This window comes from Amphibalanus amphitrite, unplaced genomic scaffold, assembly GCF_019059575.1.
Source record: "Amphibalanus amphitrite isolate SeventyFive unplaced genomic scaffold, NRLGWU_Aamphi_draft 000000F_arrow, whole genome shotgun sequence".
In the NCBI taxonomy this organism is placed as follows: Eukaryota; Metazoa; Arthropoda; class Thecostraca; order Balanomorpha; family Balanidae; genus Amphibalanus; species Amphibalanus amphitrite.
Genome location: NW_024881498.1, coordinates 2,288,110 through 2,313,459, shown reverse-complemented (window position 1 = coordinate 2,313,459; position 25,350 = coordinate 2,288,110). Strand labels below are relative to the sequence as shown.

The window sequence follows — 25,350 nt, the reverse complement described above, 5'->3', positions numbered from 1 at the left end:
CGTGGTTCTCGAGATCTTAGGGGGGGGGGGGCAAATTGACCCCCAACAGTTGCTCGGCAGACCCCCAACGGGGCGCGGGTTAAAGGGAATTAAAATTCAGCGCAAAACTTTGAGCTGTTTAGCATTAAAATTGGGTGTTTCTTTTTCGAAAGTTTCTTTTTATATCTGGTGAGGCAAAGTGAGGGGATACAAGCTATTACAAAAGTATCGGTTGAGTGGGCTACCATTTCTCTTTGTTTATTCTTTTTCTTGTAAATAATATTCAGTGTGTCAGGACAGTGACGAAAAATAAGTGGCCTAGATCCGAGTAGAAAACAGGATTTGGGGGTACCCTAGGTTTGAACCCTCGAGCCGGTGACCCCCTTGTCTCAAATCGTTCCGCCGCCTATGCTGACTATCACGTGATCAACTGTGACTGTCACCTACTCCACTGTGGTTTTAATCCGCTGAGTGTCACTCAGTCCTATGTGACTGTCACGAACCAACTAACTGTCACCTAATCCACCGTCAGCTGTCACTCATTAGGTTCTACCGATTGGGTCGCCCAGCCCAATGGGGCTCCGGCTGTCACATTGCCGAGTGGGGGACTGTGCCACCGAACCGCGGGAACCTCGTAACCCACTGGTGACGGGGCACCACTCACCAAACTCACGTTTGGTGAGTGTCATCACTCTCCAAACTCACCGGGACCGTGGCACCTAGCCCACTGAGTGTGACCCCAGCACCTAATCCACTGAGTGTGACCCCAGCACCTAACCCACTGAGTATGACCCCAACGCCTAACCTACTGCGACCGTGACATCTAATCCGCTGGGAACTTGGCACCTTATCCAATGTGCCGTGCTCGTGCACCAAACTCACCTGACCTGGCCTCTGTCACCAAACTCACCAAGTTGGATTACCTACATAAAGCTAGCCTCTTGGCGATCGATTTGATAATGTGTCATACCATACACATTACCAGCATGCTTGCTTAGGTACTCAGCTGTTGCCTTTGTCGGCTACAATCCGATAAATGGTAGGTACCTACTGATTACAAGGGCGATGGATACGTCGTCTTCCGACGAGAGGACGACATATGTAGTTAGTATCCGTCTTCGCAACTAGTTATAATGCGTAACGAGACGACCTACAAAGGATGCAGCGGAATGAGACAATCAGTCTTACCCAACATGGACCCAGTCTCATCCAGTTTTAGTTTGTGGTACTCAGTGTTTGCCATGGACACTGGACAGCAGGATGGAGACTGTGGCTACTCAGCAGAGATTACAGCCCAGGAAACAGTGGGATGATTTCAGACGACGGACTGTCAGCTAGGTCAGCTAGCAAGGGGAAGAGGAAGACATAGGCGAGGAAAGACGAGCTCATTGCTTCAGTTTTGTAGTTGAAACCGTGAGCGCTCTCTCTGGTTCCAAGTGAAAGCTGGCTTTCGTTCCGATTTATGGCTGAGCTTACCACAGGCTCGGCGATCTCGTCCCTTGTCTACTGAGCAAACGTAGGCTATCAATATCGGCTGCCGGCAGCCAGCAAAGCCTGGAGCATTTGTTTCCCACCTTCGATGGTCTCAGCAGAGTGACCAGACAGCTGCTCATTTTCGGCCATAGACTCGGGGAAATCGATCCAGTACATCGAGTGACATGCATCCATCGACTTGCGCCCCTTAGGACCATTCACGGAACTTGCCCGATGTAGGAAGGATCAGGAAAGAGATGAATACATAAAGCATGTTCCAGTATGTACAGTCCTCATCTTATTGCGTGGTAGGTATTACTTTTCGACAAAACCGCGAATAACTTGAAGGCGCCGCGTTGGGCAATTCAGCCATACGTGCCCTGCTGAGGGGGGGGGGGGGGGCTATACAGGGTGTCCCGAAATTGATGCGTGGTTGGTGCCGCATGTTATGTTGTCCCTCCCGAGTGCTGAACAACTGCAATTTAACCGACTCTGGCACCACTGACATCTTGCTGGTCATACGATCACGTGAACCAAGCGGCTAACCCGACCACGGCCGATAGTGGGCGCGGGAGGCCACTCTTGTCCAGACAGGCAGCGTGGAGAAACTGCATATCACCAAAAGTGAAAAGGCACAAACTACCGATCCGCTACCGCGCGGTGGGGATGATCAAGGACGGTGTGACCCAGGTTCCGGATGCCAGAGAATTGGGCGTCAACTCTGCGACCCTTTGGATGGACCGCAAACGATCAGGAGGGACACTCAAGAACAGCACAGCTCGAGGGCGGAAGACTGCCTTGAGCCGAGTGGCGAAAATCGTGATTGCAAAGTCGACCTTTAAAAAGCACCACTCAACATCGCTGACAAGAAAACTGAATGAGATGCATGACCCAGCACCCAAATCGACCCTCTACCAGTATTTGAAGCTTATCTTGAAGCTGAAGCTGCTCAGCTGAGCTTCAGGATGCCGACCTGGCTTACCGTGGTCCAGAAGTGCAGGCAGCTGGATTTCGCCAAGACCCACAAAAACTGGACCATTCAGAACTGGAGATGCGTCCTTTTTAGTAACGAGGTGCCCTTTGTGGTCTCTAAGCCCCTAGCTGCCAGAACGATCGAAATGTAGGCAAACGGCAGCTCTAAGGAGTCCGCTGTCGAGACCGTGAAACATCTGCTGAAGAATCTCATATGGAGCATGATGAGCTACAGAGGCTCTCTGAGCTTCACGAGGTGCCTTGGGGACAGACCGTGACTGCTGATTACTATGTCAGCGAGGTGCTGAAGAAGACTGATTCCACAAAGATGCTGAGGGAAAAGGTAAATGGTTCAAAAAAACCAGAGTCAAACTTTTGTCGGACATGTCCATGGCCATTTTCCAGCAAGAAAGTGCTCGAGCTTATCACGCCAGGAAGACACAGGACTGGTGCCGAGCGAGGCTCCCAAGCCTCTGGGAGAAGGGGACATGGTCTGGCAACAGTCTGGACCTGTCCCCGATCCAAATTATCTGGACAATCGTCAGAAAAGAGCTCAGCAAGCTCCCACGGGCTAGCTCAGAGAAGAGGCTGTTTAACCCTCGCCCATGTAGGGGGGGGGGGGGTTGGTGCAACCCCCCCCCCCTGAGGCTTTTCGGAAATAGTGCAAAAACGGCGGCGCGCAGCGCCGCCAAATTTTGGGTACCTTATGGGGCAAACCTTGCGCATCTTTTGATAAAAAAAATTGACCGGGTCATGTCAGGTCACGGAGTTATGACGTCACAAAGGGAACAGCCTCCGGCCGGATTTTCACAAACTGAGTGCCAACGCCCGAGGTTTCCTGCCGGTGGTACGGACATCGGTTGATGGATCGTGATGAAACTTCCCATGCATGTTGGGGCAAGTATTGGCTATCATATGGTATAAGAAACTTGACCGGGTCAGATCAGGTCACGGAGCTATGACGTCACAAGTGGAACAGCGTCCGGTACTATTTTTGAAAAGCGCCCGAACCACTATTTTGCTAATTCTTGTCACCTCAATGGGAATATGCAGCAATATTAGCTTCTATAGGGAGCAAATGGACCTCCCAAATCCAAAAATACAATCAGATTTCAAAAATTTAAATTTTGATTTTTCGAATTTCTGCCGCCGACTGTGACCTTGCCGACTTCCGGCGCTCCCAACGCGCCATTTTTAGAGCTAGGGAAACGAAATACATACCAAACGATAGAGAATTGATCAAGGAACACGATAGTGAAGGTTTCAAGTCGATATCTCCCACCGTTTTGCCGCAATCGCCGCGGAAAGTTGAAAAAGTCTATTTTTTCCGAAAATTTGACCTTTGACCGGTCAAAAGTAGGTCAAATGTTGACCTAGGACCAAAAAATATACCACCAATCGCGAGATCTCGGCGAGAGCAATCCGTTGGTCTTTTCTGCTAAGCTCTACGACGCTCCGTTTTCAAACGCCAAGGGGGGGGGGTCGCACCCCCCCTGCATGGGCGAAGGTGGCAGATCGCCGTTTACGGGCGAGGGTTAAGAAGACATAAACGGCATGGCGTAGTTTCAAAGGAGACTTGACAACCTGAAACGTGACACGCTAGAGTGCAATAGACTGCGTATGCAACTGAATGGGGACTATGATAACATATAAGCCGTGAAATAAATTCAAGCACTTCATAAGTTAGGATAAAACAACCACGCATCAATTTCGGGACACCCTGTATTATGCCCCTCCATCTAACTTTCGAACCGATGGACGTAGAAAGACGGAGAAAGCGGCAATTGAAAGCTCTCAACAAGACGGGCCTTTGGAGCAAAAAATGCTTAAGCATGTCAGAGGTCAGGTCAAGGTCAGGTCAAGGCCACAAAATGCAAGTTTCAATATTATCGGCTTTGGAGCGCAGTTGGCGAAGAATGGACTGAGATTGATTATCAAAAACGTGTCCTAAGGCTACTAAGACAAAGTACGTTGCCTACAATCAGGGGCGGATCCAAGGGGGGGTCACATGGGTCATGGCCCCCCCCCCCTTGAGGCCCGGGGGCCCAAAGACCTGCCAGGGGCACCACCGGCCTATCAGGGGTATCACAGTCCTGACAGGGGCACCACAGGACCGCCAGGGGCACCACAGGCCTAGCAGGGACACCACGGGCCTGGTGCTCCTGGGCCCTGACAGGACTGTAACGCCCCTGACAAGCCTGAAGTGTCCCCGGCAGGCACGTGGTGCCCCTGACAGGCCTGAGGCGCCCCTGCAAGGCCGGTGGTGCCCCTGGCAGGCCTGTGGTGTCCATGGCAGGCCTGTGGTGCCCTTGCTAGGCCTCTAGTGCCCCTGACAGGCTTGTAATGCCCCTGGAAGGACTGTGGTGCCCCTGGGCCCTGACAAGCCTGAGGTGCCCCTGACAGGCCAGTGGTGCCCTTGCTAGGCCTGTGGTGCCCCTGGCAGGCCTCTGGTGCCCCTGACAGGCTTGCGGTGCCCTTGGAAGGACTGTGGTGTCCCTGGGCCCTGACAAGCCTGAGGTGCCCCTGACAGGCCCGTGGTGCCCTTGTTAGGCCTGTGGTGCCCCTGACAGGCCTCTGGTGCCCTTGCTAGGCCGCTGGTGCCCCTGGCAGGCCTCTGGTGCCCTTGCTAGGCCGCTGGTACCCCTGCGCCCGGAGAGGACTGGTGCCCCTGAAAAGTCTGAAGTGCCCCTCGGCAGGCCCGTGGTGCCCCTGACAGGCCCAAGGTGCCCCTGCGAGGCTGGTGGTGCCCCTGGCAGACCTCTGGTGCCCCTGGCAGGTCTGTGGTGCCCCTGGCAGGTCTGTGGCGCCCCTGGCAGACCTGTGTTGACTGGTGCCCCTGCTAGGTCGCTTGTGCTCCTCACAGACCTGTGGTGCCCCTGGGCCTTGACAAGCCTGAGATGCCTGGCTATGACAGGCTCGTGGTGCCCCTGATAGACCAGTGGTGCCCTTGCTAGGCCTGTAGTGCCCCTGGCAGGCCTCTGGTGCCCCTGCTACCCCTGCGTCCGGAGAGGACTATGGTGCCCCTGAAAAGCCTGAAGTGCCTCTCGACAGGCCCGTGGTGCCCCTGGGCCCTGACAGGCCCAAGTTACCCCTGCGAGGTCGGTGGTGCTCCTGGCAGGCCTCTGGTGCCCCTGGCAGGTCTGTGGTGCCCCTGGCAGGCCTGTGTTGACTGGTGCCCCTGCTAGGCCGCTGGTGCCCCTTACAGGCCTGCGGTGCCCCTGGAAGGACTGTGGTGCCCCTGCCCCTAGGGGTGCTCATGGGCCCAACAGGCCCGTTGTGCCCCTGACAGGCCTGTCGTGTACACTTGCTAGACCTGTGGTACCCCTGCTTCCTGGCAGGCCTGTGGTGCCCCTGGCGGGCCTGTGGCGCCCCTACAAGGCCGTAGGTGCCCCTGACAGGTTTGTGGTGTCGCTGGAAGGACTTTGGTGCCCCTGACAAGCCTGAAGTGTCGAGGACAGACGCTTTAGACGCCAGGGTCAAGTTCGTCGGACTGACAACGATTTGCTTACCTGATAACGTTCCTGGTAAGTACTCACTACTCAGCGTCCACAACATATATACACATAGCACATTCACATATACTTGCTTACAAATGGTAAATGTGGTTGTGGCTAAGAGTTAAGATACTGACTAAAAATAAAAAAGAAAAAAGAAAAAAAAACTGAAAATGGGGGCACCACCAAAATGAAGTGGACGAAATCCGTTGAGTTTTTAATTTTGGGTATAGGTAGGGGCACCACTTCGATTCATGACCCTCCCCTTGGAGTTTTCCTGGATCCGCCCCTGCCTACAATGCCATGCAAAGGTCAACATCAAGGTATGCGACACATATTTTATGGGTCATTTTATTCACAGAATTCAATGGGCACACTCAATGAGTAATATGGACCACACTTGGATGAATTTCAGGTTGAGGTTAGGTCAAGGTGAGGTGAAATTTTTAGGTGACTTTTAAGACCCAAAAAGGTGTCTTTCTGATACTGTTTTTCATGACGATTCGAATGGTGCTGTTTTTCCCCATACAAGGCCAATAAATTCCAAAAAAAATCAGTTCTGGAAAATGTGTGTGTCGTGACGTCATACAATTTTGAAAAACTCCTACAGTTTTGAGCCGATTCTTCTAAAAATTGGAAGGTTGGTGGACAAATACTTCTTCTCTAACAGATAATCCGGCTGCTTCGATAAACACGAAATTTCGGATTTTATGATAAATCATTTCATTGGAAAAGTTGGATAAAAAAAGGTATTTACAAAACAGAGAAGAATCACGTATATTGCTTTTTGTTACGTCCTAATTCCTTAAAAAGTGAGGATGTTGGAGGTGTTTGAAATTTTGCAGTTTTTTTAAGCGAAAATGGCATGACATGTCACTAAGACGTCATTTTCACAAACATTTTCCTACAGAGCTCGCTCAAAAATTTCAGGAAGCATATCACATTGATGTATGATAAGGTGCTGAAAGTTTGACGTCGCTGGTTTAACGCGTTTAGAAGTTATTGGCGAAAAACGGAGGGGGCAGATTCTGGCCTTTCCTCCGGCGGGGCGCGGGCTATGTTATCGGTCACTTGGGATTCGGGAATCGTAACACCAAGACGCGCGAGGCTCCACACGATAATGCTCATCGTGAGTATACATTCTCCACCAAGTTTGGCAGCAATACCTACACCGAGGTTTACACAGAGGTGAATAAAACTCAAAAGCTGTCACCTACGCGATGTCTAGCTGTCACGAATTTTTTACAAGTCATCTTGAAACAGTAGGTACCTTTTTTACGTTTTCTCATCACCTTTGAAGGCCAAATTTCGGCCTCTGGGCATTACAATACATCACCACATTCCAGTGACACAACAACAAAAAATCAATCACTTTCTTCCAACTTACCTAAAGGTCTGATCGACTTTCTAGCTCCTCCTGGTTCCTGGCTTCCAGATCCGGTTCAATCAGAACTCACGAAAGGATTGTCACTTGTCAGTTTTGTCACTGATTCACTTGCCTTTGCTTCAGTAGTCAGAACCAATTATCAACGCTCCTACAAAGTTTCTGGGACCGATGGTCATGGACCTCACCCCAGTTGTGGCCCAGATGTGACGTCCCCCGTCCCAGTCGTCCGGTCCTCCCCTACTCCAGCGGCGGTCAAGGCCGCGCCGGTCCCCGCCACCGCTCAACCGGCGACGAGCGGGGACGAGCTGTCGCGCTGTCGCCGTTTTTCCTGCGTTGTCTATGGCGATTCACAACGCACCGGCTGTCGCACCGGCGGGATTTTTCAGCCCCAGCTGTCTACAAAGAGATGACGCTGTTAAATTTTTGTGCCGTGGTCCATAGTGGCTCTCTATGGGAAGACAGCTCTGATTTTAGCGGAAACGGCCTAGTTATTAATTTTAGGTGCATTAACTAAGATGCTCGAATCTGTCTCCTTATTCCTATGGCTGTCACCTACGCACGCAGGCGAGTAGCCGGGTTTTTTCACCTCTGGGTTTACATTTGCCTCATCGCGCTATAGGTACATTTTCAACTTAGTTTGGGGACAATACACCGAAGTTTATATTTGCCCCCAAAACAAACTTGTCATTTCTTGCCACACTAGTCGTATAATTTACCTATTGATAGACAGAATCGAGGGGTTGTCCGATTGATCGATAGGTAACATAGCCTTCGAGTTATCGGTTTTGTCGAAAAAAGAATATCTACCACGCGCAGTGAGATTAGGGCTGTAGCTACGCACCTACCTATCGCAGAGTCGAAGCTTGCAAAAATCATTGCAACTAGGTGGTAGTGGCAGTTGGGGCCTGATTGTAGCCTGAGCCTATGTGCCGCAGTGCACAATACACATGGATGTCAGCATTGCCGCTAGATGGCACTGGCAGTTGTCGCCTGCAGGTAGCCTGTACCGCAAGGCACATTGTTACTGAAAATATTGCCACTAGATGTCATTGAAGATAGACGCCTGAAGGTAGCCTGTACCGCAGGGCACATTGATGCTTGAAACATTGCCGCTAGATGGCACTGGCAGTTGTCGCCTGCAGGTAGCCTGTACCGCAAGGCACATTGATACTGAAAATATTGCCGCTAGATGGCATTGAAGATAGACGCCTGAAGGTAGCCTGTACCGCAGGGCACATTGATGCTTGAAACATTGCCGCTAGATGGCATTGGCAGTAGGCGCCTGCAGGTAGCCTTTACCGCAAGGCACATTGATTCTGAAAACATTGCCGCTAGATGGCACTGAAGATAGACGCCTGAAGGTAGCCTGTACCGCAGGACACATTGATGCTTGAAACATTGCCGCTAGATGGCACTGGCAGTTGTCACCTGCAGGTAGCCTGTACCGCAAGGCACATTGAAACTGAAAATATTGCCGCTAGATGGCATTGAAGATAGACGCCTGAAGATAGCCTGCACCGCAGGGCACATTGATGCTTAACCCTCGCCGGCCGAGGGGGGGGGGCGGGCGGGTGCCGCCCCCCCATAGGGTTTTTCCGCAATAGCTCCGAACACGCTGGCGATAGAGAGCTGAAACTTGGCATACCTGACCTTTGATCCAAGCCGGATCTTTTGACACCAACCGCATTTTTGGGTCAGGTCAGGTCACTGACCTATGACGTCATAAGTGAACCTCTGCACGGTCTTCAGATGTCGCAACTTCGCAACGCCCTCACTGCCAGAGGAGATGTCACAGGGAGATGAAACTTGCAGGATCTAGTATCCATTATGAGTCCCACAACGTGTATATCTCGGATTTTTCCTAAAGGTCATATGAGGTCAGGTCATTTTCGTGACCTCACCATTATAGGTCAATGGGGAAAAATGAAAACTGCTATTCTGGCACCGGGAACGATCTCCAACTATCTCAAGCACACAGAATCGTGATTTGATGCACTCCTTGCAAGGTTAGATGCGTCACTTTTGCAATGTTGACCTTTCGTGACGTCATTATGACGTCATCAAGGTCATATTAGTTTTTCGTCAATAACTCTTGATCAAATTGAGCTAGCGAGTCGGGAAAGCCACCAATGGACTCAGAAAGGCCTGCCGAATCGAATGATATGCGACATGACCTCTTTCGACCAACTTCGTGACCTGGGGGTGCTGACCTGACCTTGACCTGAGGTCAACACCCCAAGTTGACCTGACCCGGACAAAAAGTATATCATTCGACGCGCCTGAGCGAGGCGAACACGATGCTGCCAAAATCGGCGCTCTGCGGCCGTTTTTTGCGAAGTTATTCACTAAAAACTGAACCGTACCTTGGGGCACTTGACCTGACCTCAGAGGTCGCCGGTTGACCTAGGACCTTAAAATCGGGTACCAATCTCTGCGTCTCGTAACGGCGCACACGCTCGTTTTTTCCGCGACGCGCTAGCTCCACCAGGGGCGAAACGGCGAGGGGGGGTCGTACCCGCCCCCCCTCGGCCGGCGCGTATGTAGAAAACCAATAAGTCCGGCGAGGGTTTTAAAACATTGCCGCTAGATGGCATTGGTAGTAGGCGCCTGCAGTTAGCCTGTACCGCAAGGCACATTGATACTGAAAATATTGCCGCTAGATGGCATTGAAGATAGACGCCTGAAGGTAGCCTGTACCGCAGGGCACATTGATGCTTGACATTGCCGCTAGATGGCATTAGCAGTAGGCGCCTGCAGGTAGCCTGTACCGCAAGGCACATTGATACTGAAAATATTGCCGCTAGATGACATTGAATATAGACGCCTGAAGGTAGCCTGTACCGCAGGGTACATTGATGCTTGAAACATTGCTGCTAGATGGCATTGGCAGTAGGCGCCTGCAGGTAGCCTGTACCGCAAGGCACATTGATACTGAAAATATTGCCGCTAGATGGCACTGAAGATAGACGCCTGAAGGTAGCCTGTACCGCAGGGCACATTGATGCTTGAAACATTGCCGCTAGATGGCACTGGCAGTTGTCGCCTGCAGGTAGCCTGTACCTACCGCAAGGCACATTGATACTGAAAATATTGCCGCTAGATGGCATTGAAGATAGACGCCTGAAGATAGCCTGTACCGCAGGGCACATTGATGCTTGAAACATTGCCGCTAGATGGCACTGGCAGTAGGCGCCTGCAGGTAGCCTGTACCGCAAGGCACATTGATACTGAAAATATTGCCGTTAGATGGCATTGAAGATAGACGCCTGAAGGTGGCCTGTACCGCAGGGCACATTGATGCTTGAAACATTGCCGCTAGATGGCACTGGCAGCTGTCGCCAGCAGGTAGCCCGTACCGCAAGGCACATTGATACTGAAAATATTGCCGCTAGATGGCATTGAAGATAGACGCCTGAAGATAGCCTGCACCACAGGGCACATTGATGCTTGAAATATTGCCGCTAGATGGCATTAGCAGTAGGCGCCTGCAGGTAGCCTGTACCGCAAGGCATATTGATACTGAAAATATTGCCGCTAGATGACATTGAATTTAGACGTCTGAAGGTAGCCTGTACCGCAGGGCACATTGATGCTTGAAACATTGCCGCTAGATGGCATTGGCAGTAGGCGCCTGCAGGTAGCCTTTACCGCAAGGCACATTGATTCTGAAAATATTGCCGCTAGATGGCACTGAAGATAGACGCCTGAAGGTAGCCTGTACCGCAGGGCGCATTGATGCTTGAAACATTGCCGCTAGATGGCACTGGCAGTTGTCGCCTGCAGGTAGCCTGTACCGCAAGGCACATTGAAACTGAAAATATTGCCGCTAGATGGCATTGAAGATAGACGCCTGAAGATAGCCTGCACCGCAGGGCACATTGATGCTTGAAACATTGCCGCTAGATGGCATTGGCAGTAGGCGCCTGAAGATAGCCTGTACCGCAGGGCATATGAGTCGGCGTCTGGTTCTCAGGAGCCTGCCTATGGTCCTCATGGGCTGACATCGGATCTTAACCCGCGCCCCGCTGGGCTATTCAGCCATACGCGCCCTGCTGGGGGGGCAGATTCTGCCCCCCCCTCCTGTCTAATTTCCGAACCGATGGTGGTAGAAAGACGGGGAAAACGGCAATCGAAAGCTCTCAACAAGGCGGATCTTAACCCTATTCCTGGCGGAGGGGGGGCCTCAGGAGCCCCCCCTGAGATTTTTTGGTTATTTCTCCCAAACGCGTTGAGCTAGGAACCTCAAATTTTCTGACTTTTCCTAAAAGGCTTCTACGCAACATGTCTAAAAATTTTGAGTTGATCTGACCTCAGGTCAGGTCACCAGAGGCGGTTTGGTGACCCTACCTCAGAAAAGTTTGCAATCACGCCAGAGCTAGAGTTTTTGACCGATCAATTTCTTCTCTTCAGGCTTTAGTTAGGGTACCAGTATGTGCAATTTGTATATCTCGGAATTTTGATATCGGTGACCTAAGGTCAGGTCAGTTTCGCGACCTCCCCATTATAAGTCAATGGGGGAAAATCAACTCCCTGTTTTTACCACTAAAACGGGTCGGAATGGCCCCATATACCATACATGACTTCATATACGATCAACCTTCACTACCTTGAGGTCTGTTTTGCTGTTGGGCAGCTGTGAGGTCATGTGACGTCATCAAAGGTCACCAAAGACGGCCAATAACTCCGTACAGGAACAAGATACAGACGCGTGGATGGTCTCATTGTGTTCAGCTCGTCAAGACGCATCGAATGATATACATGATGACCTCGAGGTCACGTGACCTGAGGTCAACCTTTGACCTTGACCTTGCGAGGTCAACATATAAATCATTCGATGCGGATTGACGAGAGGATCACGATGATGCCCTTAGTTTGTTCCTATCTTGACTAATTCGAAAGTTATTCGAGAAAAACTCTCTCCATATCTAGCGCCGCCATTTTGACTTTTTCGACCCCTGTGACGTCATCTTTGACCTGACCTGAAAATGACCTTTGTAAAAATTGTAGATCTTGACCGTGCGTATCCGATGCCGTTTACCGTTTGTCGCTATCTTGCTTCGTTCTCGAGATCTCAGGGGGGGGGGCCGAATCGGCCCCCCCGCCAGTTTCTTGTCCCGGCGGAGCCCGCCAGGAATAGGGTTAAGAGCCCAATTTTTTTTTGCTTAGGTAGGTCAGAGGTCAGGTCAAGGTCAGGTCAAGGGTACAAAATGCAAGTTTCTACAGTATCGGCCTTGCACCGTAGTTGCCGAAGAATGGACTGAGACTGATTGCCCAAAACGTGTTCTTAGACTACCAAGACAATATTCGTTGCATACAATGTCATTCAAAGGTCAAGGTCAAGGTCAGGTCAGGTCAGGTCAGGTCACCAAAAACAAAACATAGAAAAGGGCATGTGCGACACATGTTTTATGGGTCATTTTACTCATAGAATTCAATAGGCACACTCAATAAGTGATATGAACCACCTCTGGATGAATTTCAGGTCGAGGTCAGGTCAAGGTCAGGTCAAGTGAGGCCATATTTTGAAGTTGGTTGTTAAGGCCTAAAAAGGTGTTTATCTGATGCATTTTTTCACGGCAAATCGAATGGTGCTATTTTGGTTTCCGTACGAAGTCTAGAACATCCAAAAAAAATCATTTTTCATTTTTGTGTGTGTGTGTACGTGACGTCATAAAATTTTGAATAACTCCCACATTTTTGAACCGATTCTTCTAAAAATTGGTATGTAGGTGCACATAGACCACTCCTCTGACATACATTCCGTTTTTTTTTGATACACTCAAAATTTTGGATTTTATAATTATATTCCCAAAAAAGTCAGTGTCTTGAAAAAATTTGGGTCAAAATCCAAAATTTTCAAAAACAGAGATGGCCATTTGATAGACAAAAACCCCATGTTAAAGGTGGGATAGTCCCTTTAAAGAAGTCAATGGCGGCGTTAGAAATGAAGAGTTTTTCTCGAATAACTTTCGAAATAGCTCATCTAGAAACAAACTAATGGCACCATCGTGATCCTCTCGTCAATCCACATCGAATCGTATATGTGTTGACCTCAATAGGTCAAGGTCAAAGCTTGACATTAGGTCACGTGACCTCAAGGTCATCATGTATGTCAGTCGATGCGCCTTGACGAATTGAACATGGTGAGACCATCTGCGCGGCTGTATCTCGTTCCTGTAAGGAGTTATTAGCAAAAAACCTTCGGTGACCTTTGGAAGGAAGGAACCTTAGAAAGTAGTTAAAAGGATACTTAGCTGTGTTAGGCTAACAGCAGGTGCTGCTCAGCATTAGACAGCATACATTTAAGGCCGCCCCACACTGGACCTCGCATGCGGGCTGCGACTTTGCGGGTTCTGAGTTTGCGGGCATAATACTAATTCATAGAGTGATAAGACCGTTCCCTTATGGTAACTTCATGAATGCAGTGAAGCCGGTACACCTTCAGAAAATTACATATAGGGGTAGCGGGGGTAACACCGCCCCCTAAGCTTTTCGCCAAAATGAGAGAATATGTGTGAAGTCTCTTGGTAGTTATTGTCTTGGTTACAGTATTTAAACATTTTCTCATGTGTTTGAGGTATTTATTTTGCATGCTGCTAAAAGGTTTTCATGCATCACGACTTTTAAAAATACCTTGCATATTTGCCGCCTACAAAATGTGTGGGTAACCCCGCCACCGGTGTTGATGTTAACCCAACCCATCCCTACGAAAGATTTTTATTGCTCAGAGATCGCGTGCGATGAGTTTCCTGTCGGTAAGTGGTAGTTTTCGTAAACAATCGGTAATGGACACCTAAATAGGTATAGGTTCACCAGCTGTTTGCCAGTTTTATACAGGTGGGGCATTCCACGATAAATCGTACCAGGCCCGTCACCCTCATCCCTCAGGTTTGAATGAAAATTAGTACTAGGGGTAATCATAGGCTCCAAAAACACCTGCCAAAATATCACACTTCTCAGGTGAAAATTTTTTGAGCTACATTGCATAATATTTTCTAAACTTCAGATTGTAAGGGTGAGTTTGATGAGCTATACCTTGAAAACGAGCTAAGCAAGCAACAAACGGTAAACAGCTTTGAACTAACGATAAATCAAAGATTAATACAGCTTTTTTTGAAATAGAAAAGAAAAGCTTTACATATTGAAAAAGTCGTAATGTTTTTTTTAAATTGTCAATGACGGCCTTTGGGACCAAAATTTTTGCCATTTTTATTTCTTCAAAATAAATTTCAGGTCATTTAAAATCGACTTGCAAAAAATTAGAAAGGTGCTCTTTCTATAAGTTCCTCATTTTAATGCATACAAAATGGGTTTCCGGGGGGTCGGTACGACCCCAGCTCGCCGTCTCGCCTCTAATGGAGCTAGAACCTTGCGGAAAAAACGAGCATGTGCGCCGTTACAAGATGCATCGAATGATACCACATTTTAAGGTCTCGGGTTCATTGGTGACCCCTGAGGTCATTTACCAGCGCAACCAGCGCAACGAACCAAAATTCGACTCCAACGAAAAACTCGCAAGCTTCGCAGAACTCGCAGACCTCGCAGCGATGAAAATCGAAAGTTGACTCAAAATCAACTTTTGGAATGCGATGCAAGGTGGCTCGCAAGCTAAAATCATGTAGACTCGCTTGTTAGATGGTAGTGTGGGTCACTCAGCTTATAATAATATAATAATATAATAATGCCGTTTATTTCATGCCATCAGAGGCACATAACACGAATACAAACAGTCACCAACACAAATACATACCACAGAGAAACACTGAACATTCCAGCTCGTCCGTGTTCCTAGACTAACCATTTTCGACAATGCGTTTGAGCGCTGAACTAAAAACATTTGAGACTGTACAAATTATTACATAATAAAACATATTATTAGAGCTTATATTGTACATATTATTTTATTTGCAAGAGACCCGAAAACCCCAAAACTCGCAACCCGCATGCAAGGTCCAGTGTGGGGCGGCCTTTAAGCCTGAAACAGACTCTTTCCGCAGTCAGGAAATCGCATGCGAGAGCCTATTCAAATTCATGGAAGCACGCTCGCATCAATCGCACGCACCTCCCGGATGCGATTGATGCGAAAAGAATTATAATGTATTTGAATAGGCTCTCGCATGCGATTTCCTGAGCGCGGAAAGAGACTGTTTCAGCCTTTACCGTTGCGTTTCATGCTCAGTGGGCGCTCTAGTTATATCGGAAAACGAAAAAAAACTTTATGAGGTCACTATGAGGTCATCTTAGGTGCTGCAACCGTCAAGCGTTCTCAAATATTGCCTAGGTATTCATTTGAAGCTGTAAGAAGTTTCACGTTCATATCTTATCCGGTTTTGGGGATATCACATAAACCGTAAGGGAGGGCAACTTCATGCCCCCCCCCCCCAGCAGCTCATGGGTTAACGAAGGTAAACAATACCATGTCATATAGTGACAAATACTTTCCGTTCCAGGTACCGTAAGGGAAAGACGATGCTCATAGCAGCTCTGGGCTGTTGGATTTTCTTCACCATGATGCTGAGTTTCTGCCAGCCGAACGCAGCTGCCTGCGTCGTCTACAACCAGACGCACAACCACTACAGTCTGGAGGACAAACGAGTAAGCTGCCCTCTTCACACGTCCAAATACAGCCCGGCAAGCAAGCTATCAAATAGGTTAATAGGTTAATCAAATAGGTTAACCAGTATAACGCCTTTTGGGGCGACTAACGAAGCGAGCGAGAGGGTGGGCCTTGCACGTGCGAAATTTCGAGGGGGTAGTACCTCCAACTGACTTGTGCACGGCACCTTACTAACCGGTCTCTAGCGATGTGCCAAATTTGAGCACAATCGGCCCAGCCGTTCTCGAGATCTGGAAGCGGCACGCTGCACGTGCGCACGTGCAAAATGGGTCCCAACTGACTTGTGCACGGCACCCCACTAACTGGTCCCTAACCGTGTACCAAATTTGAGCACCATCGGTCCAGCCGTTCTCGAGATCTGGAAACGAACCCTGCACGTGCGCACGTGCAGCAGCACCCCAACTCTGGCACATGGATATGCAGATATGCAGTGCCTAGTGGGTGCCTACCTACATGCCAACTTTCAGCGCAATCGGCCAAGTAGTTACCGAGATATTGCAACAATTACAAAACTGACGCCTCTTCGTTTTGCACGTGGCACGTGCATAAGGGGTCACCCACATGCATCGAGAATAGTCCAATACTTGGTAGAAGGAATGAAGCTACCCTACAAAAATTACCGCGTGTAAATCGGTCAAGTGGTTGCTGAAATATATGTGTTACAGGGAGTATGCGATTTCAGTTAGTTTGCAACGACCCTAGGGTGGTTGTAACCTCCCTGAACGATCAGTTTGTTTGCAACGACCCTAGGGACGTTACAAAATAACTGCTCGTTCCGGGACGCTGTAACGAAAGTAGGGTCGTTGCAACCTCCCTAGTTAGTATGCAACGAACCTAGGGTTGTTACAAAATAACTAGGGAGTTTAAGAATTCATCGAGTCTCGTTTTCACAGTCAACAATCCTGCCCAATGAAAATCTTGTTCAATCTAGTTCAGTTTAAAAGAAAAGGAGAACAAAATTTGAACATTCAGCTCAGGAGTATATGTGGTGCCCGGGACAAAGCACGTAACTGTGATAATATAGGCTGCATTCACGGACGTATAAATAAACTGGACTGACGATCCCAATGGACCTCCTATGGAAGATAGTGAAGCCGACAAGGCGCCATTTTACGTTGCCAAAAACCCGTGCTCTAAAAGGCCATCGAACCATTACAATTGGAATTGCGTCTAAACGGATGATCGGATCGAGATGCTGGTGGTACCGTTCGATGGGTAATGCTTTGAGGCATGTGATGATGCATGACACAGGTCATTCAGTGTCACGTGGCGCGTGCCACGTGCCGACAAAGTCGGGAAGGGCAAAAACCTTAAAGCGACGCTCCAAATTAAACGGTGGACGGCACAGGTGCCAAATTCACAGGTCACATGTCCCGGTGTTTGACCATTACCATATGGTATGCTCGGCAGCAGGGGGTGCGGAATGCACGCGCCAGGGGCGAAAAACATGTTTTGAGGATGCATCCTCCGATTCCGGAAAACCTTGACCTAGGCACACCAAATTGGGCACACTGACACTACTGGACGAGCGCTTTAAGGCGCTGTGCAAATAGATGTGCTGGGGTACACGATGCACGTGCTGTGCACGTGCAAACCTTTTGATGTTGCACTCTGTGTCACAGATACGGGCAGAGCGGGTAGCGCGAGCAAGCTCAAAGTGCCAAATTTACACAGGCCACCCAGAATGCATTCCAGCATAGTTATTGAGCATATCTATCTCCTGGTGGACCCCAAAGGTGCGCTCTGCACGTGCAAAAAATTATCCGCGCCGGGCGGTGGGGATGCTTGGACACCCCATGTAGGTTTATGTAAATATCTCGAAAACGGCGTTGTGGAGCGCCACCGTTTTTAGCACACCCTTTCATGAATCTTTTTCACACATGCTGCATAACTTTCAGACCCAGGTCACTCAAGGTTAGGTCACCAGGTTACGTCCAAGTGGCCTTATCTTAGGAAAAGTTATAATGCCCGTCATAGCTACACAGACTGAACAATCGGTCTAAAACGTTGGCCTATTGTCGATGGTCGATAGTCGATGGTCGATGGCCACCTATGGTCGATGATGACAACAACAGCGTTCGTCGGTCCCCCTGGTCGGCTCACCATTTAGGTGCTGATCCATTTGAAAATGGGAGATGATATCACTTTTGCCTACTCCAGTAGGTTCCCATCATCCTCACGTGAGGCAAAGGACACAAAACATAGACGAGCGGTGTCGCCTGAAGTTCGTTATGTGCTGGTATTAGCCTGTAAGTACCACAGTTTGATAAACAAATCACCAGTTATCTCAAAGCAAGAATTGAGAGTAACCGCAGATTGTTTGATACGGTCTTTAAAACGGCGAACCATTTCTTTTGTCAAATTCGGGCTCCAAAACTTTTAGCTACCCAGCAACGCAAATTTACGCTACCATCGCCCGATAGCGCAGCATAGGCATCTTTGTTTCCACGTTGTTTGCGCCTGTAGTGATACTGTACCGCAATAACCATTATCTTCATCTTTCACCCATAGATGGCAGTAGCAGAGCGCCTGCATCTATGCTGTGCCGCAGTGCTTTTACAATACGAACTGAGCATTGAGCAAGCGCGGTGCAATACGATTATGTGGTTGCCTGGACCGGTGACCACGGCCAAGAAGAAATGGCTCTAACTTGACTGAGTAGCGGTAAATCAGCATCTGATATTAAGTTATTATTACGAGACCATGTTTGGCCGGAATCGTGATTCGGCGTACGTCGGCGCGCACTAGCAGCGCGTTTGCTGTCTTTTCGTGGTTTCAAGCGTTCAAACATGTGATATGATGTTGGTCACATGCAATATGGTGGGTGTCAAGGTCACGTGAAAATAAGGTCAAGGTCACTGACCTTTACTGACCTTTGTTCACCTTTTCGAGTTTTACACGTTTCTAGGACAGTTTTTGGAGCTGATTTCGAATTTAGCATTCAGTTTAACATTTAAGAAGTTATAGTTTTAGTGCCTTCGTAACATGTTACGACGCCATCATTGGTGGTTCACACCTACTATGGATAAGCTATTTTAATATGGATAATTGATACTTTACTATGGATAAGATACTTTACGCATACCTATATGGTGCTCTTAGTAATCGCCGCCAACGTTTTAGACCGATTGTTCAGTCTGTGGAGCTGTGACGGGCATTATAACTTTTCCTAAGGTAAGGCCACTTGGACGTAACCTGGTGAGTGGTGACCTAGCCTTGAGTGACCTGGGTCTGAAAGTTATGCAGCATGTGTGAAAAAGATTCATGAAAGGGTGTGCTAAAAACGGTGGCGCTCCACAACGCCGTTTTCGAGATATTTACATAAACCTACATGGGGTGTCCAAGCATCCCCACCGCCCGGCGCGGATAATTTTTTGCACGTGCAGAGCGCACCTTTGGGGTCCACCAGGAGATAGATATGCTCAATAACTATGCTGGAATGCATTCTAGGTGGCCTGTGTAAATTTGGCACTTTGAGCTTGCTCGCGCTACCCGCTCTGCCCGTATATGTGACACAGAGTGCAACATCAAAAGGTTTGCACGTGCACAGCACGTGCACCGTGTACCCCAGCACATCTATTTGCACAGCGCCTTAAAGCGCTCGTACAGTAGTGTCAGTGTGCCCAATTTGGTGTGCCTAGGTCAAGGTTTTCCGGAATCGGAGGATGCATCCTCAAAACATGTTTTTCGCCCCTGGCGCGTGCATTCCGCACCCCCTGCTGCCGAGCATACCATATGGTAATGGTCAAACACCGGGACATGTGACCTGTGAATTTGGCACCTGTGCCGTCCACCGTTTAATTTGGAGCGTCGCTTAAAGGTTTTTGCCCTTCCCGACTTTGTCGGCACGTGGCACGCGCCACGTGACACCGAATTACCTGTGACATGCATCATCACCTGCCTCAAAGCATTACCCATCGAACGGTACCACCAGCATCTCGATCCGATCATCCGTTTAGACGCAATTCCAATTGTAATGGTTCGATGACCTCTCAGAGCACGGTTTTTTGGCAACGTAAAATGGCGCCTTGTCGGCTTCACCTGAATGGAGGTGGTTGCGGGTCCAGTTTAATTATACGTCCGTGGCTGCATTATATCGCCAGCATATGCTTACATGATATAGTTACTGGGGTAAGTGTGATGGATATCCGTCGCTATCCGTGTGCGGGTTATCCCTCACACTTTTAGGGGTGCGGGTCGGATAAAACACCTCGTTTTTTCGCGATTATCTCGCGCTAAAAGCGGCCGATCGTGACGAAACTTTGAGTGTCCTCAAACTTATCTTCGTTACTGGTTACACATTCCCTATACAGTTCATGATCCTGAAACCAATGACCTTTGACATTTGATCTAATTTCTGAGACCATGGCAGACCGAAATGATTTGCCGTTAATGTTAGCGCAAATAAAATTGCGTTTACAGACTTCTATTGTGATTACATATAAACGTGCCAACATGTGAACTGATGGTTGTCCCATGCATCATGATGGGTTTCAAGTTGAAATGTCAGTTGTCGGCCAGGTCAAGGCCATTGACGTTTGGTGACTTCGGGTGACTTTCAAAATTTACGATTTTAAGGGAATTTTTTGCCTATTTCGAATCCAGCATTCGTTGAGAGTCGAAGTACGTATAGTTGTGGTGCCAATGCAACTTGCTACGAAGCTGTCGCTGGTGGTTTAGGTACACCTGCTATAAACAGGTGGTGCGGGTGGGACGCCTACTACTTGACCCAAACCTACCCAACCCAGCCTAGCTTCATCCTCGCTCTCCTCTAGTTTTTTTTTCGTGATAGCTCCGAACACGCCAGCAACAGAGAGCTGAAACTATGCATACCTGACCTTTGATTCAAGCCGAATCTTGTGACACCAACCAGATTTTCAGGTCAGGTTACTGACCTATGACGTCATAAGTGAGCGGTCCTCAGATGACGCAACTTCGCAACGCCCTCAGTCCCAGAGGAGCTTTTACAGGGGATGAAACTTACAGTACGGGCATCTTCTAGAAGTCTCACAACTTGTACCTCTAGGATTTTTCCTAAAGATCACTTGAGGTCAGGTCGGTCACGTGACCTCACCACTATAAAGTCAATTGAGAAAAATGAAAACTGCTATTCTGGCGCCGGGAACGATCTCAAACTATCTCAAGCACAAGCACACGGATCGTGATTTCATGCACTCCTTGCAAGCGCTTCAATTTTGCATTGTTGACGTTGCGTGACGTCATTTATGACGTCACTTGGGTCATACGAGCTTTTCGTCAATAAGTCCCGATCAAACTGAGCTAGCGAGTCGGTCAAGTCACCAATGGACTGAGGAAGACCTGCAGAATCGAATAATATGCAATATGACCTCCTTTGACCAAGTTCGCGACCTAGGGGTCTCTGACCTGACCTTGACCCGAGGTCAACACCTCAAGTTGACCTCACCCGAACAAAAAGTATATCATTCGACGCGCCTGAACAAGGCGAGCACGTTGATGCTAAAATCGCGCTCTGCGACTGTTTTTTAAAGAAGTTATTTATCAAAAACTGAACCCGTACCTTGGGCCACTTGACCTGACCTCAGAGGTCACCGGTTGATCTGAGACCTTAAAATCGGGTACTAGTTGCTGCGTCTCCTACCGTCACACACGCTCGTTTTTTCTGCGACGCTCTAACTCCATCAAGGGCGAAAAACGACGAGGGGGTCGTACCAACCCTCCCCCCAGCCGGCGCGTATGTAGAAAACCAACAGGTCCGGCGGGGTTAACTCTCGCCCTTATTTGTGTTTTGCTAGCCGCAAACGCACAGGGCGGGGCTAGGTTATTGGTTGATCTTCCAGGTCAGGTCAGTGACTCAAAAGTCGGGAAAATCGGGACCTGTTAAAACTTTGGAGAGTTAGGTTGTTGGCTGTTGCGAGGTTCTTCGAGGCGCTGATCACGAATTTCATGTTAGCTTTGATCATCGATGATGTCTTGATGTTTTTAGGCCAGGCCGGGTCAGGTCAGGTCAGGTCAACCAGTAGGCGTCTTGCTAGCTGTCCATAGTAGGTGTCAACCACCACTGACAGCTTCGTGACATGGTACGAAGGCGGCAAAATTACTTCGAAAATGTTCAAATGTGTGCTAAATTCGAAATCAGTTAAAAAAACTAGCCGAAAAATAAATGAATCCAGAAGAAGTGAACTAAGGTCATCAAAGGTCAATGACCTTGACGTGACCTTTACGTGACCTTGACACCCACCATAATGCATGGGACCACAATCATTCCACATGTTTGAACGTTTACAATCACAAAAAGACTGGAAACGAGAGGATAATAGCCGTTTTCACGACGGGCTATCCGGCGAATGCACCTGATTTGACCAAATCTGCACACAATTTCTTTTGCAGCAAATATCTTCATTTTATGTTTATTTCAGTGTTTTAATCGATGATGCTCTCTGATAATATGACAAAGGAGGCATATAAGCAATTAGTGCAACCCTAGCTGATAGCTGCTAAGAGACACAGTGAACCTGATTTGACCAAATCTGCACCTGATCTGTACCAGATGTGCACCAAATGTGTACCAGATGGCCGTCGTGAAAACGGCTAATAGCCGTTTTTACAAAGGGCTTCCTGGCGAATGCACATCTAATTTGAACAAATCTGCACTAAATGTGCACCTAATCTGTACAAAATGTGTACTTAGATGGCCGTCGTAAAAATACTCCTGAGCTGAATGTTCAATTTTTGTTTTTCTTTTCTTTTTAACTGAACTAGATTGAACAAGATTTTCATTGGACAAGATTGTTGACGGCCCTCCTGTGGAACAAGATTCGATGAATTCTTAAGCTCCCTAGTTATTTTGTAACAACCCTAGGTTCGTTGCATACTAACTAGGGAGGTTGCAACGACCCTAGTTTCGTTACAACGTCCCGGAACGAGCAGTTATTTTGTAACGTCCCTAGGGTCGTTGCAAACAAACTGATCGTTCAGGGAGGTTACAACCACCCTAGGGTCGTTGCAAACTAACTGAAATCGCATACTCCCTGTAACATATGTAAGCCTCGCAAAAGCGTCCGCACGGCCGGCCGCTCAGACTCAGAAATTTCCGTTAATCTAAGGAAAGACTCCGAAATAGGTTAAATAGGACTTGGAGATTCACTATGGAGGATATATATATATATATATATATATATATATATATATATATATATATATATATATATATATATATATAATTATGCATGGGTCTGCCGGGGGAATATGAAAAATTATCAGCACGAGTGGGGTGATATTTTCGTGAAAAGATGGCACAAGTGCTGATAATTTTTCTTCTTCCCGGCAGACCCATGCATGATTATATATTTCTTACACACTATTAGTTGCTATAAATTCTCTAATTCTTTAATTCTATAAACTCAGAAACAAGTGATCTTTTCCCGGGCGGGGAAAGATCAACTCTTCTTGCCACGAATGGTTCATTACGATTTATCCTCGTGTCTTTGACCAATGGATCTTTCGTTTCGGTGTGTAAGAAATGATTATTCTAGCCCAATCACGAATAATTCAACTTTTTTGCATTATTTTAAAATTTGGTTTATATGAATTATTAAAGGATCTTTTTATATGCAGAAATTCAAAACAACAAAAGCGCTACAAACGATAAGGTGATATTCGTCTACCCCGTACCTGAGTTGGTACATACCTGTATTTGGTTAAGGCAAGTGTCAACAAGCTCTGCTTAGGATGTGTTCCTGCTCTGTGAATCTGTCCATTCAAGCATTTGAGCAAGATTTATGAAATTACTTGTGGACCCACCACCCGTTCTTGCCTCTCTCCCGGTTCACCGGCGATAATATTAACCGAAAGTTTAACGTATCGCAGTAGATACCGGCACCGTCCTGCTGGTTCTAGCGTTTACCAGATGTGTCGCTATTCTCATATACTGTTCTATTACGCTCGAACAGATGATGGTCCAAACTTCGATCTTGTGAAAACAGTCATAAACTATACAGTCATCATTGCGAGAAAAATCAATTAATTTCACTTCCATTTACCGTTATTGGTTTGACATGTCGCTGTTCAATGTTGTTGCTGTTTTTGATGTTTTCAATCCACTCTGGTATTGGTATAGGTGCTCGATGCCCAACGATCATGCCATCCCATGTGAGTCTGTGTATGTGCTCTGGCCAAAGGTGTACAAGCGCAGCGTGGCCTCGGCGTGGGATGGCCCGGAGCCGGCGGGCTCCGACGAGGTGCCGTTCGCCCTGCATCTGGTGGACGACACGGGCGCCGCCGACCGGGACAGCCTCAGCCGCCGACGCCGCGAGATCACCGTGGACCACATCGCCGGACAGTCGCCCAGAGAGGTGAGTTATCGGACAGTCGCCCAGAGAGGTGAGTTATCGGACAGTCATCGGACAGTCGCCCAGAGAGGTGAGTCATCGGACAGTCGCCGAACAGTCGCCGGGAGAGGTGAGCCAACGGACAGTCGCCGGGAGAGGTGAGTCATGGGACAGTCATCGGACAGTCGCCGGACAGTCGCCCAGAGAGGTGAGTCACCGGACAGTCGCCCAGAGAGGTGAGTCAGCGGACAGTCGCCCAGAGAGGTGAGTCATGGGACAGTCGCCGGACAGTCGCCCAGAGAGGTGAGTCATGGGACAGTCTCCGGACAGTCGCCCAGAGAGGTGAGTCACCGGACAGTCGCCCAGAGAGGTGAGTCAGCGGACAGTCACCCAGAGTGGTGAGTCACGGGACAGTCGCGGGACAGTCGCCCAGAGAGGTCAGTCATCGGACAGTCGCCGAACAGTCGCCGGGAGAGGTCAGTCATCGGACAGTCGCCCAGAGAGGTGATCGGACAGTCGCCGGGAGAGGTGAGTCATGGGACAGTCGCCGGGAGAGGTGAGTCACCGGACAGTCGCCGGATGTTCAGCGGACGAGATTTATTATAAGTTTCGATAAATACTTATCACCATGCGAACCGCATATGCCGCGTCTAAATTTAGCACCAAGTGACAAAATCGATACGGATTCCGTTCTTTACTGCAGTTATTGACGACAGCAGCCACTGAGCTGGAGCGGAGTGCCACCGGTCGGCTTGGGACGCCGGTTGGCGCGGGCCGCGGTCCATGGTCCATGGCGGCTCTCGCTGTGCATGATCAGTGCTCCCAACACACACTGAGCGGAATGGCACATCTAGCACGACATGGGCAAAACAAAAAACAAGAATTTGTTGAAGTGTAATAAAACCTATACCATCATGTTTTAAAATAAATGATCCTTTTAACTACCCTACCTTGCTTTGGCTTTCATTTATCAACGCGGTTGGTATTTCATGGCGATGAAAACTCAGTTTAAACACGAACTTGTGAATCGTTTCAACCGGATCCGTCTTCCGCACTTCTCGGAAACGTATCTTTGCTCCACGAAAACAATCACACTGTAAGGAGGAATTGCACATTTAT

The 25,350-nt window shown here is 48.5% G+C and overlaps 1 protein-coding gene across 2 annotated transcripts in view; it reads left to right on the top strand.

The window, feature by feature from the left end:
- LOC122383378 (major facilitator superfamily domain-containing protein 6-like) overlaps positions 1-25,350 on the top strand; it is a 47,665-nt gene that overhangs the window by 4,546 nt on the left and 17,769 nt on the right. For both annotated transcript variants that reach the window (XM_043370133.1, XM_043370941.1), the window contains exons 2-3: positions 15,756-15,900; positions 24,082-24,255. In XM_043370133.1, coding sequence (XP_043226068.1) covers positions 15,756-15,900; positions 24,082-24,255 — 319 coding nt within the window. The remainder of the gene's footprint in view (positions 1-15,755; positions 15,901-24,081; positions 24,256-25,350) is intronic.